General features: G+C 38.0%; 1 protein-coding gene across 6 annotated transcripts in view; it reads left to right on the forward strand.

Annotated features, from left to right (window-relative positions):
• The window catches only part of LOC113067194 (anoctamin-3), an 85,963-nt gene that overhangs the window by 17,387 nt on the left and 54,489 nt on the right, over window positions 1-14,087 (forward strand). For 4 of the 6 annotated variants that reach the window (XM_026239495.1, XM_026239497.1, XM_026239498.1 and 1 more), the window contains exons 1-2: window positions 59-583; window positions 13,175-13,375. In XM_026239495.1, coding sequence (XP_026095280.1) covers window positions 487-583; window positions 13,175-13,375 — 298 coding nt within the window. In that variant the 5' untranslated portion in view covers window positions 59-486. Of the gene's footprint in view, window positions 1-58; window positions 584-13,174; window positions 13,376-14,087 lie in introns of those variants that run through there. The other 2 variants (XM_026239496.1, XM_026239499.1) reach the window with 2 other exon arrangements.

The raw sequence follows: 14,087 nt of genomic DNA on the forward strand, positions 1-14,087 counted from the left end.
TGACTAAATTCTCTGACAAAATGGAGCAAATAACTGGAGATTATGACTATAGCTGGTGTATTATTTCCTGGGGATAATGGCATTGACCGTTTCATCATCTCTTTATCTCGTGTCCAACAACAGAACGGAATGGAACAGAAAGCGTCGGAGATGTGTTTTTCAAAAAGTTACTGTGTTTAACTTGACAGCGCGTCGTAGATCGCAACGCTATGTCGCAAAGCGTTATGAATAAAGAGCAGGACGCGACGTAACAGTCACAGACGCAGCCTACAATTAAATGTGTCGAACAGTTCAAAATAGCGCAGACGGCACGCGAGAGCACGTCCTGTGTGAACGTCCCCCAAAACATCGAGCCACTGACGGGTGTCCGTCCATCCTCCTACAGTGCGAAACCATGACAACATCCCCGGATGGTGGAGCTCGAGGGTAGCCAGGTGTCGGGTTGCGCAGAGGAGAGACACCTACGCGATCGCTCCAGACTCTCCCATGTATCCTGCCTTCATCTTGTGCACGCGAGGATCTGAGTCGGGAGCCACCATGGTGCATCACTCTGGATCCATACAGTCCTTCAAGCAGCAGAAGGGTCAGTGCGAGCGCTGTTTCTGCGGGGGTTTGTGTGTGATAACGTGTTTCGGGGGAAAGTGCGGCTCTGGGCAGCTGTAGGCTACCCCAGTGTACGGTTTAGAGATGCTTTCACGATATGCTCAACTTCGTGATGAAGTGTTTGTCGCATATTCGAGTGCTACAGATGCCACGAGACTACAGTATCGTTCTCGTGAACAGATCACGAGAGAAACAACAGTTGAGCTCATTCGCGTAGATCAGAGATGAGTTTTCAAAGCTTATACACATTTAAATATTAAAATATTAATTTTATTGTGTGCGTGTTTAAAATGCTGCTTAATATGTGGTTATATTATTTTAGTATTTATTGCCTTTGTTTGATCCCATATTCTGAAAGGATGGAATGTTTATTATTATTTTTTTTAATCAATGATTTCTCTCTCGTATATTTGTCTATTTTTTATATTAAAAATACTTATCTGTGATGTGCATCTCTGATGTAACTTAGGGAGTTATACAGATCCATTTGAGTTAATTGCACTGGATGTTGCTTTGCTCTTGTTGTTCTCATAGCTGTAGTTTTGCTGATTAGTAACATGAACCATAGAATAAAAAAAAGAAGGCAGTTACTGGTAGATCTTGACTCAGGGTTATGGGAAAACACTTTCCATTGATCTTCCTTCATCTGGTTTAATGGGGTCGCACACACACTAAGTGGTCGTCTGCCTATTAAATCACACTGTGCTGAAAATCGCTGCTCTCAGGGTGATTCTGACTCAATTGATGATTTGATTACAGTGAAATGGAAAAGAAAGAGACGGTTTTACAGGTTTTATTAGCTCGCCATGGGAAGAAAAGGACAACAGCTTCCATGCACTATTGTGAAACTAGAGGCGTACTGTATGTAACACTTTGTTTTGATAAAGTGCTTTGTTCCTTATGTTGAAGATATTAGATTCAGTAACACAAACAGATATAATTACACTTCTCAGGACGTGGTCAATGTAAAGAAAAGCACTTGAGGAAACAGCTCTATAAAATCTCATTAGTACTACAGTACACTTCACCACAGAGTCAACATATAATACTAAAAACGAATACCAATTATACAAGTTAAAATAACTTAAATAAATAGTAATAAATAAAGAACAAGATGTTCGTGTTGTTTTAACAACACATACTGTAACTGTGGCCCTATTAACACCTTTGAATTATTTTTAGAAAAACAAAACAAAACAAAACCAAAATAAATAATAAGAATGTTCTGGATTTTATTGTATGCTATCTTATGCTTAAATAAATGTAATATATAATAACACATAAAAGCACGGATAATCCAGATATTATACAGTAGTTCCTGAGGAAATTCACTCAACCTGATTACTTCTCCGCAGGGTTGCTGATAGCAGAAAAGTGCTGAAAGATTTAGGAGGACAGTAATAGTAGCTAAGAGGGATTAGAAGCTAAAAGAGAGTCTGTTCCACACCTGTGAGGACACACTTTATTATCAAGCTCTTCCTCATTGTATCTCTGGATGTTACGTGATTGGACTGAATGGCTCCAGTGTGATGCCATTTCTTGTGCCACAGTCAATTAGACATTTCCCCTTTAAGCATGTATTTATAGTGGCACTCTGCACTACCTAGAGTCACGGTCATCAGCTATCGATCTAAGAGCGGATATGCAGATTATTGCAACCATTGGAGGCTCTTTAATGACTCCCGGTTAATTATTTAGGACTTGTGCAGCATGCCAGGACAAAGCTAAAGCCACTAAATGCTGCTTCTTCAGGGTTTCACGGGAGACTAGTTCACTAGTGCAATTTCTGTTTATTACAGTAAGCCGATGCTTTTATCCAAAAGTCACTCCGGTACACTTATCACATATGTCTGAGGACTGTGTTCAATAATATGAAATCGGAGTCGTCATTGACGTCGTCATGCACGGTTGAATAATAATTTCAGCGAATTAACTAGTTTAAGGTCGAATAAACATTAGATTATTGCTGCAGATAATGAACATGGCATCTGAGGACTACTCGACTAGTTTGTTCTCTTTTGTTATAATTCAGTTGCAGTTTCCCTCTTAAGTCATACTTAAGTCAGATTTTAGAGCACACACAAACATGTGCACTCGGGAGCATGATCTATTAAAGTCCACATGTTATACTAAGAAGAAACTAGGTCGAGAGCTGTAGTTCCAAGCACAAGAGTTTGTGAGACTGTTTGCAAGTGTTCGCTGGAACTGTGGTTTTCAGTTTGGGTTCCTAATAACTTAAAAACTACATAAAATGCACTGTGTGACTTAAGAACAAATTCGGCATTCAGATTTACCATTACATAATTGATCTATACACATTTCATCATAACGTCATACTTCTTTCTAATGAAATTTGAAGTAAACGTATGCAAATCCACAAGTTTTCTCCAGTGTTTTTCAGTATGCCCTTAATGTTTTCCCCCATGGTGGTAGCAAATATTCCTAAAATATTCATATTCTTCAAGGTATCGTAACAAATTTAGAAATGTCATTTACACTTTATTTTAAGGTGTCCTTGTTACGGTGTACTTAAACATTTAAGTACTGAATGATATTAATTAATTAAATGTACTTACTATACGGTAGGGTTAGGATTAGGGTTTGGTTTAGGGTTACTTGCATGCAATTATGCATAATTAATTGTAATAGTAAGTACATGTAACGTGTAACAAGGACACCTTTAAAATGTTACCGAAATTTCAGTTTTGTGGTATTTATTGTTTGATTATCAACTATTAATGCTTAATTCCGTGCTTAGCGTTACTTGCACTTTCTTTGTACTTTTGTAAAATTTACTAAGAGTAAAAATATTTTCTTGACCAATTTGTTTTTTCGGCGTATGTTTATTAGCTGGTAAGGACTAAACTGGATTCATACCCCTTTCACATACAGAGTACAGTGGTATGTGTAAAAAGTCTGATCGGTGAAATTGCATTCAAAAGAATTCCAGATGTTGTAGAAACAACACAACTTTAGTCTTTACCTGTTCTCAGGCTGGCTCAGAAAACTGCCTGACCGAACCTGGGACCCCAGCGAACTAGTGTTGGCTCATTTAAACTGTTCAGCTGTTTTTGCTGTCAAATTCTGCTTCAAAGAATGGCCCTGAAGCTTCCTCAGATGCCTGACCAAAACCCAAATATCCACCGACTCCAGAACCTCGCCTGTCTCAAGTTCTTAATGACAAAACAACTACAGCATTTTAAAGCAAAACAGGATTTTGGCCAAACAGTGCATGCCCTTGTACAGATATAAAGTGAGAGTGAAGTGTGGAGACTGCAGAGGAAGAAACATGTCAGTCAGGGAAGGTGAGATGTGATGGGAATAGAGAGAAAGAGACTCTTTGATGTTTAGGCCTCTGCAGAAGATTAGGTTTTATATTCAGTTATGTCCACATCAAAGCTTGTGTGGCCGCAGACTCCTTCCCTGGCATACAGTGCATCTTATACCATTAGCACGGAGATATGCAGCGCCAGGGTAATACATTGTGAGCATTATGTTCTTTGCAAATTGTACTGTTTGTGTGTTGATAATGGATATTACACTAGCAATACCATAAATAATGAAGATTAGCATTTCGGCTAATCTTGAAAGCATGAGATGAATTCTCGGCTAATGATAATTGTAGGAAGTGTGACAGACGGCTGAGGATGGGGTTTATTATTTACCACATAAAACTGAAGTGGACTTGAAAATATGCCCTCAAATTCATTTTAGGAGCAGGGCCAAACTGGACTACAGCTAAATGCACTTCAATCTGGACACATTTAAAAACACATCTTTTTAGCTCTGTTTTGGGGCATTTTTGCTGAGCGAAAATCGAGCTTTTTGGAAATGCTGATGCATGTTTAGTCATGTCATCCATTCAGTCAAGATGGTGTGCCAATGTTGTGCCTGTTTCAGATGTTACATTATACAATCTTCATAATATTACATTCTGACAGAAAATGTTTTCACAGTTCCTGTGGCAAAACTTGAGATCAGTAGTGTGTTAAATCATACATGGAATGGCTATTTTGTGTGAAACCTGGACAAATCAGTGAGTAATGGGATATTTTTAATAATGCAATTGTGCCAGCGAAATATTTGAGCTTTTATGAAGTTTCATGCAATTTTAATTACATTCCTGCTTCTCAATCAGAATCCAACAGCACTGAATCAACACTTCTAGCACAATTTTAACAAAACATCACCAGTGACAATAAGACATTAAAATAAGAGTCAGACTGACAGAGACAGATGTCATCCAGCCTTCTACAATAGATGTGTGATACCAGCTACTGACTTAATAACTCAATAAATGGGAATAGAAAGTAACTAGAGTAACTCAGAAATGTACTTGTCAATTAAAAAGTAATGGACTACTTTACTAGTTACTTGAAAAAAGTAATCTGATTACATTACTTGCATTACTTGTGCGATTGTACACGGACTGTAACATTTCAGTTCCCTGTTTTGGAACAAAGTGAACAATCTACTGGTAGGAATGGCCTTAGTTTTCCAGTGGTCTGATACAAAAGCTATATATATATATGTATATCCGACAGTACATCACAATGTAAATGTGCCATTTCTGGGTTACATTAAGCACATTCTGATGAAAGCTGGACAGATGAAACCGACCAACAGCCAGAACTAGAGACCAACACACTTTCATTCAAGAGAAGCCACATGTAGCAGAGACATGAGCAATGTGATAAGAAGAAGAAATTAGATCTACTGCTGCCATAAGAGATTTATTAGCTCCTGTACTGACATCTTCAAACCATTGAAGACTCAGTGGAGCACCAAAATCAATTCCAACCAGGACAATAACCTAAAGCAATAAACTGATGTATGCCTCCGCGGCGGTGATAATTTACTGTATATACCTCACTCCAGAATCACACAACAAGCATCCGAATCCTTCTGGCTTCAGAACAAACACCGGAAGCCATAATAAAGACTTCACTGTTAAAGAAAGCATGGCGTGTGGATAAACAAACTGCTAGATGATTTCTCTGCAGAAATTAGTAATTGAAAAGCAAGCAGTTTGTTAACATGGGATTCTGGCTGTGTGGCAGTGATCCATTGGCGTCACAAACAGATTGGCCAGACGCGAGGACTTCCTGCGACATGGGCGACTCTCCAGTAACTCAAGTTCGGAGGAGGCTGACGATATCAGCGTGTCTGGGATTGGCACCGCATTCCTGGCTCTCATGACTGTATATAAGCTCAAGCTGTATGTTTGATGTAATAGACAGGACAGGTGAGTTGTTAAACTGGATATAGGTTGCTAAAAAGAGAGGGCCCACTTTCAGGGAGACGTGGCTTTCTCCACGGGGGAGCTGTGAATTTATCTTTTTCTGTGTCAAAGAGTGTGTGTGTGTGTGTGTTGCACAATATCCCACGAGCCACAGACCTGCCACCTGTCATGTTACATAACACACAGATGGGGAAGAGTATCGCTGCAGATCACGGACCCCCAGACAGACCAATAGAGGTATTAATGAAAACAACAACCTGTGATTATCAGTTATGTGTTGGCTTTTAATAAATGAGGGAATGAATCAATGCCCCAATTTGTTTTCATGGCTGAAAGAATTAATGCAAATTGTTAAAATGTAAAAATGTATGGAAAATTCCTATACCGTACTTTGTGAAGTCAAACCACAATTAAAGTAATGGGAATTACTTGCTCAAAAATTATGGGAATGTCAAGATTAATAAAGACATTGGTTATCGGACCTTGTTAATAGGTTTCAAGTGTAAACTGTTTCTGCAAGAAAACAAAAAAACAAAAACAAAACAATAAATAATAAATATTTGTATCCAGGGAATTTAAGAGTATAGTTTCAGCCTTTCTGAACTTTTTATATGTTAACTTGTTCGCCTTTGACTATAATACTGAATCATATTTTTAGGTGACCTTTTTAATACATTTTCTCTGCAAAAAATCTTGAAGAGCTTTTTATGTAAAGGTGCTATAATAATTAACTTTATTACCCATGTATTAAAGCAGCTCTCCCCATTCAGTGTTTCCAATGTTAAATAAAATAAAATTAACCTAAAAATGGTAACACTTATATTAACCAACAAATTGCCACCCACTTTTGACAGCATTTGTAATCAAATAATGTTACTTATAAGTTTGAAATTGTTTTAAGTGCTATCATTTTCTACTGTATGTAGTTTATTATTCGTAGTTTAATAATGAACTATGTCTATTTAGCAAGAATTTCCATTTGATGGCAAGGGAATACACAGGAGTAGATATTCAGCTTGTATATGTTTATGTACAGGGCACACTATGACATTGTTTGACATTAGAAGAGAGCAGAGTGATGGATACTGTAATCTCCCGTCTGTATGTTTCAGTGCGGCGTTGACTCGCTCGTGTGTAATTCTGTGCTGAACACGGTTAAGCTCTGCAAAAGTGCCATCTGCTACTAACCTAAGGCCCAGTGTGATTGAAATAGAGGGATTTCAGCTCTGAAGATCATAAAAAACAACAGTCACATGAAAAACAATACCTAAAAAAACACATTTTTAAAGGAATAGTTGACCAAGAAATAAAAAATAAAAAATGTACTCTCCCTCAGGCCATTCAAGATGTAGAGGAGTTTGTTTCTTCATCAGATGTCTCACCGGTGGATGCTCTGCAGTGGATGGGTGCCATCAGAGTCCAAACAGCTGATAAAAACATCAACACCAACATCCTATGAAGTGAAAAGCTTGTTGCTTGATAGAAACTAAAAATAGATCAAACACATCTATTCTTAAGATGTTTCTGACTTCAATCCGTTGCTTTCGGCTATAATGCGAGTCCATATTCCATAAGAACACTTCCTCCAGTGAATCCCATCCCCTGTTGTCCTCTCACATCATAATCTACCCACACATGCTGTTTCCTGCGTATAACTGCTGCTTGATTTGTGCATATTTCTCTCCTGATTCAGATGCGATTACTTTTTCACTGGAGAAAGCAGTTGATGTTCTGGAGTGGTGTTGATTGCTTGTGGATTACTGTGATGTTTTTATCATCTGTTTGGACTCTCATTCTGACGGCACCCATTCACTGCAGAGCATCCACTGTTGAGCAGGTGATGCAATGCTACATTTCTCCAAATCTGATGAAGACACAAACTCATCTACATCTTGTTTGACCTGGGGCTGAGTAAATTCTCAACAAATGTTCCTTTTTAGATGAACTATTCCGTTATAATCCATTTTATTCCATCACAAAGTGCTGAGACCAAATGTACAGTCCGGACCAATGGAAATTGAATTCATCAAACTCACAAATAATTAATTTAGGCTGCATAGCACTCTGCTAACAGTATCACAGAGTCAGTGTAGCTGCTGTAAATCACTTGATTTTGAAAAAGCCTCAGTCGAGCTCCTGTAAGTCCTGCCTCATCTGATGGTCAGCCGGCGGCCCCTAAACGTCCCGTAAAGACTGGCTCTGAGAGGGGTGTAGAGTTACCCAGCCCACTCTGCCTCTCCGATCTATAAAAAGCATCTGTTAGTGGGGCAGGGCGATGTAAAACTCCTGTGTGTCGAGAGCGGTGGGGAACCAGAGATAAATTATGCACGGTTTTCAGAAAGGGAAGACGGGCAAACCCACTGACCTCATTTCCTTCACTCCGTTCACTCTCTCATTTCCTCAAGCAAGGAAAGATCTTTACTTCAACTTGCTTTTTTTTAAACTTCTTTTGTTCTGTAGATATCAGCTACTTTTCAGATAGCAGTGCATCTCTCTTTGTCCTTTTTTTGGTTACAGTAGAATAAAAATAATACCTTCATTCGTGGACTTTCCTTATTCTAGGTCTTAACCCGGCTCTACTTGCATTATATAAACACTAATCCAGCTACATTGGTTGAATTTACTCACCAGCTGTCCTCACATGACATTTGGCAGAATTTCATGAAGCCTGTCAATAACGTGCTTAGGTCACTGAATGGGCTGAAATGATATCTGTGTTATATATGCAGTCATCTTTATTTATATGGTGCTTTATACAATACAGATTGTGTCAAAGATCGTGTGATATATGTGCATGTATATATACAGTATATATATAGAGAGAGAGAGAGAGAGAGAGAGAGAGACATTAAATCGTGTGTGTTTATTCTTATTTTTATAAATTTTCTTAATAGCATTTGAACCCATTCATAAGTTTATATATCTAAATCATCATATATTAAAGGCAGTACACCATATACTACACGTATATGTATTCTACGGTACAATTTTGTACCTTTTGGGTATTAACATGTACATTTAAGGTACCAATATGGACCCTGTAGATACATAGGTGTACCATTTTAAAAAGGAACCGCCACAGTGACTGCTTTTGTGCCTTTTGTTCTGAGATTGTGTGTAAACAAATGCAGTTTACATAATCAGAATATAACACTAGTGTGTTGCTCAGTGAACACTGCTCTGTACACTATTACAGATCACACATGATGGAGATGCTGATGTCAGTCAAGGTTGATATTAGTTCCATTTTATTTGTCACAATTCGAAGTGCAAGCACATTGCATTGTGGGATATATCATTTGCATTATGTGACAGTATTCAAGCAGTATTCTCTGAGGTATACGACTCATTTTGGCAAACAGAGTCTGTCTTCTTCCAGTCGTTTCTTATAATATGCAATGGTGCAGCAGTCAGTGGATCTGTTTAAAATGCAGCGAATACAAAACACCTAAACGTTCAACTGTGAGTCATCTCGAGATAATCATATACAGTATTATTATCTAGGGTCATAACTTGCCTGAGTAGAAGCTTTATTGAAATGTATAATAGTTTGTGAAAAGTAAGTAAGCCAGGATCACGTAATTAAGTTATTATCATTATTATTGCTGCAGGAATACACTATGGAGCATTTCCCAGTGTGTTGTATAAAAATGGAAACTGAACGCTGGAATGATACGTGAACAGCACACAGCTGTACATGGATTACACGCAACGAGACTCTTTATTTTTTTTATTGATGTGAAAGGCAGGTTTTAAGTCAAGAATCAACTGTCCAGGTGGGACACGTGTGTGAGCGTGCAGCTGGAACACACACACACACACACACACACACAACGATAATCTCACTCAATCACAAGGTCCTATTGTCTTTGCTTCTGTGGATAAATCCAGGATTGCAGATTGTTTTCACCCCTGACACAGCAAGCGTGGTTCTGCACGAACAGCAGTGTTTATTTTCTTTGGGAACGTTTATTATGTCACTTCTATGTCTCACGTTTTCAATCAGTAGTGGAGATGTGCTTGATGAGATTATATAGAAAAATATTACAGGAAGGCAGTAATGCAGAGGAAAGGAGGAAGAGAGGTTCAGAGCACTGCTGTTCTGTGTAGTGTTGCACATTGAAATTGTCGTGTTGCACTCTCTTTATTATGTTTCACACCAGTATGAGCTCAGAGCTAGATTTAAATCTGGACCCAACAGGCTTTTCTATACTTGTATATTTTTATATAAACCTATACAATGTGTTAATGAGAACCACTTGCTCCCACAACAGCATTTATTATTAGGCGCTTTTTAATGCTGACTTTAAAATATTCAAAGATTTTTTATGCAACTTTATTCTCACAACTTCAATATTATTATATAAACTCAGAATTACAGCATCACGCAAAGAATACTAAAGTTTAATGAGTGTTTTTATGTGTTTTTATGCGATATCATCATTCTGGCACGTGCTGCCCATAGCACCATCTGCTCGTCTCTTGCACAGAAATCTCCAAACCCAGATAAAGCAGAGGAGATAATTAGTCTGCATTCAGTTGATTGGATGTCTTATTTTCTCTGCCTGTGGGGGGCTGTGGTTATTGTGGAGTATAATGAATCTGGGCAATGGTGATGCATCTCTACAGGCAATATGGAGATATTACACACATTTTGATGAGAGAGACACACATTTCAGCAGAATATGTGTGTAAACAAGAAATCGAAAGTTTACACCGTAGACTAATTTTAAAAGGGGCTTAGCACTGTTCTAACCCGGTTATGAAACCCTGGTAGAGAGCAGGCTTAACATACTGCTGTGCAAAAGAAATGCAGTGGGAAGCAATGCTGTGTTTGAATGTTATGTTGAGTTGTTTTGTAGCAGACAACCAATCATAAACTGCCTCAGTGCTTACCTCATTAAATATTCATGTGTTTTGCACAATCTCAGAAACTTTCATGCTGTGTTCAATATATGTTCAGTGGGAAATCTCATCATCTGGCAAACCAGGATGAATTACATCTTGATGTACATGCGTGTAACTTTTCCTGCACCATTTGCAATGCGAACATGAATGATGCCTCAAATCAAGCGGTGTGCATTTGCATTTCTAATCTCAGGATTTATGGACAGTAAAAGAAGAAAGAGAAGGGACCTATGGTTGTCCAACAAAACCACAGGGATCAAAAACAGTGAAGTAGGTGCCAATGTTGTTATAGCAGCGTTTCAGAGTTATAAACATATCAGAGAGAGCTGCTGACTGAATTACCAAATGTGTACGGGAATTACCTTCTACAGTATATGTTAAAGTGATTAAAAAATGAACTTTAAACCTTATTATTACTGCACCACCTGTGCATGACGTCATTAATGCCAGTTCTGCATCAATGTGGTTGAAACAATGGCAGTGCAATCATGTTACAGGTTTGGGAAACAGCCATGACTAGTTAGCTGATTTCTCTAATAAAGCATCATATAATGGTGGTTAAGCAGAGAGGAACAAACAGAATGCTTTAGTCATTTGAAACGACCACAGATAACACGCAATCTTTGTGGTGCATTGTTCACATGAAAGCACCACTCAAATCATCTTCAAATTAAAGGCAAAATAAGTTAATATAGAAATGTCCCAAAGTATTTCTCTCTCAAGTCTTCATCCCAAGATGCTACAGGAAGAAGATATTTTAGAGCTGAGCATCTGAGATTCAAGAGTCTTGTACTGAATTCTCTCTCGCATCCAAAATGTGTGAAAATCTAGATTAATTCAGTCCATTCAGTCTTGTTTCATGTTAGCTCTATTTAAAAGGCCAGCCGTGGGTTATGAGTGGGTTCGATTGCTGAAGCCGTCAGGGACGAGAGGAATTCCTCATCAGATCTATCTTTGTGCGGTCATGTGAGGAAGACCAGTATGGAAGCATATGAGTAGCAATATTCAATTTGGGATGTAATATGCAAAATGACAATGCAATGTGTAAAATGTCAATGCATTTCTGTATTTACATTTACATTTTCCAATACATTTGTGTCTGTCTTGTCTTGTCCATGTACCAAACGCTGCACAAATGTATTGGAAAATGTAAATGTAAATACAGAAATGCATTGACATTTTACACATTGCATTGTCATTTTGCATATTACATCCCAAATTGAATATTGTTACCCATATGCTTCCATAGACCAGGCCTTTTCCCAGCACTGGCTTACAAATGAGCTTTTCACTGGATGTGTGTGAATCAGACGTTCATGCTTTGACATTACTTCTCTGATGAAACATTCATTTTAAGATAAACACCTTTTAAAGTAAAGCAAAGTAGTATGGGAAAGCATTTGCTTTTTAAATGTTCAGTTTATGTGACTTGAATAATTGCACAATTGAGTAATGAATAGAGATTCAATATGTTGACAGAGTTAGGTTAGTTTTTACGTTCGAAATGTCAACAACTGAACAAGCACAATGTCACAACATCAATAATTTCAATATATCTAACATATTCTAAAAAATACAGTGTATATTGCTTTTCTGTTGTATTGTGTATTGTTTATCTGTGTATTGTCTGTCTCTCTCTCTCTTTCTTTTTTTTTGCAAGCAGGATTAATTTCACTCTGCTATGCCACATTATCATTCATTTCATGCATATTAGCTGATAAAATGCAGCTACAGAATGCACATTCAGAATACATTCACTGTAATATTATATTAAAATGAGATCTAGATTTTAAAATGATGTTGTATGTTTCTGGTCAGTGATGTTGATATGCTTTTAAAAATGATATCTTTTGAGTTTAAAGATTATTAAAATACGTATTTTCTGGAACATTTTAAAATAAGGCTAACTTTGTTGATTAACAGTTAACAGTGGGGTGTTTAGGCACCACGCATTCGCATGGGGTCCCACGTCATGTCAGCTTGTCTATGGCCCCTTTAATGGAAATTATTATGTCTACCAAAACATCTGCTGTTTCATCTGACTATTGCAAACCATCGAACAGCATTAGGCCCACGTGGTTCTGAAATGCAGTTAGTAAATCCTTTATCCTTAGCTGACCGTGTGAGTCAATAAAGACTGACTGTGCTTCCAGGAGTTATTTAATTAAGTAAATGTAATACACTGGTTATCACTGATGTGATCACTGTACCTTTGTATTTGATATTTGGTAAGTGATTTTTACTGGTACTATATTGCATTACAGAGAATTTGGATCAAATACCGATGACACTGACTCTTGAGATATGTGCAACAGAATGAAAAATGCCTTTTTGAAGAGAATCTATTTTGATATTCAAAGTTGAAATGTTGGTATTTTTAATCCAAAGTCTTGTTTATGTATTTCTGTGTTTCTCTCTCAGCAGGTATGCATACCAGTATCAGTGAGATTTTGAAGGAGAAAACGCTAAAGTCGTCTCGCCGCAGTCTGCCGTGTCTGGCTCAGAGTCAGACGCATCCTCAGAACCTCAATCACTTCCTGTCTGTGCCTCTCAGTCCTGAACCCAAAACATACACTCACAACGTCAGTGCCTCCTGCACACACATCACACCTCCTTCCATAGGTACGCACTAGTAAACTTCTTTCTTTGTATTTCAGTTATCATGTGGTTGAATATGGTAATATCATTTACATTTACATGTAGTATTTGGCAGATGCTTTTATCATGGCCAGTGAAATGAATCAGATCCAAACCACCACTTATTGTCCCAACAAAAGACAGAGTTTAAATTTCTCTGCATGCTTGTGGACTAAAGGCACAAAATAACTATGAAAATCATCTGGCTTAGAAAGGACCATCTCATTATCCGTTATTCATTCTGCTTTTGTGTTGACCTCATCAGGTCAGGTGCTTTTGCTGAAAGATCTCCTGGCAAGAGTGTTGTATCAAAATGATGACCATTAGTGGTACTAAACTCAAGGGAAAATGTAATGCTGTTCTTAGAGGAGTCCGGCAATGTCAGCACTTGGAAATGATTCACTGGGAACCTTAGAGCAGCACTTGGAACAAGCTGCCTTGTCTAAACACCTGTAGAGCTAATGAGGGTTACTGGCTGCTGCGGTCAGCAGCGATCAGAACTGAGAAGATAAATTAGGCAAATGTTGGAGACGAAAGCACTAACTTTGTGTTAGCAGAAATTTAATGGCTCGTTGCTTCATATTCAAATTCAAAGCCCATTGTCAAGCGAAACCTAGCCTGTCAAATCCAGTTAGGTCTGTAATACCCCAAGAAAGCTATTCCCAATGGCAATCCTCTAGAACTGTGTGACCCTCAT

This window comes from Carassius auratus, chromosome 50 (genome assembly GCF_003368295.1).
Source record: "Carassius auratus strain Wakin chromosome 50, ASM336829v1, whole genome shotgun sequence".
In the NCBI taxonomy this organism is placed as follows: domain Eukaryota; kingdom Metazoa; phylum Chordata; class Actinopteri; order Cypriniformes; family Cyprinidae; genus Carassius; species Carassius auratus.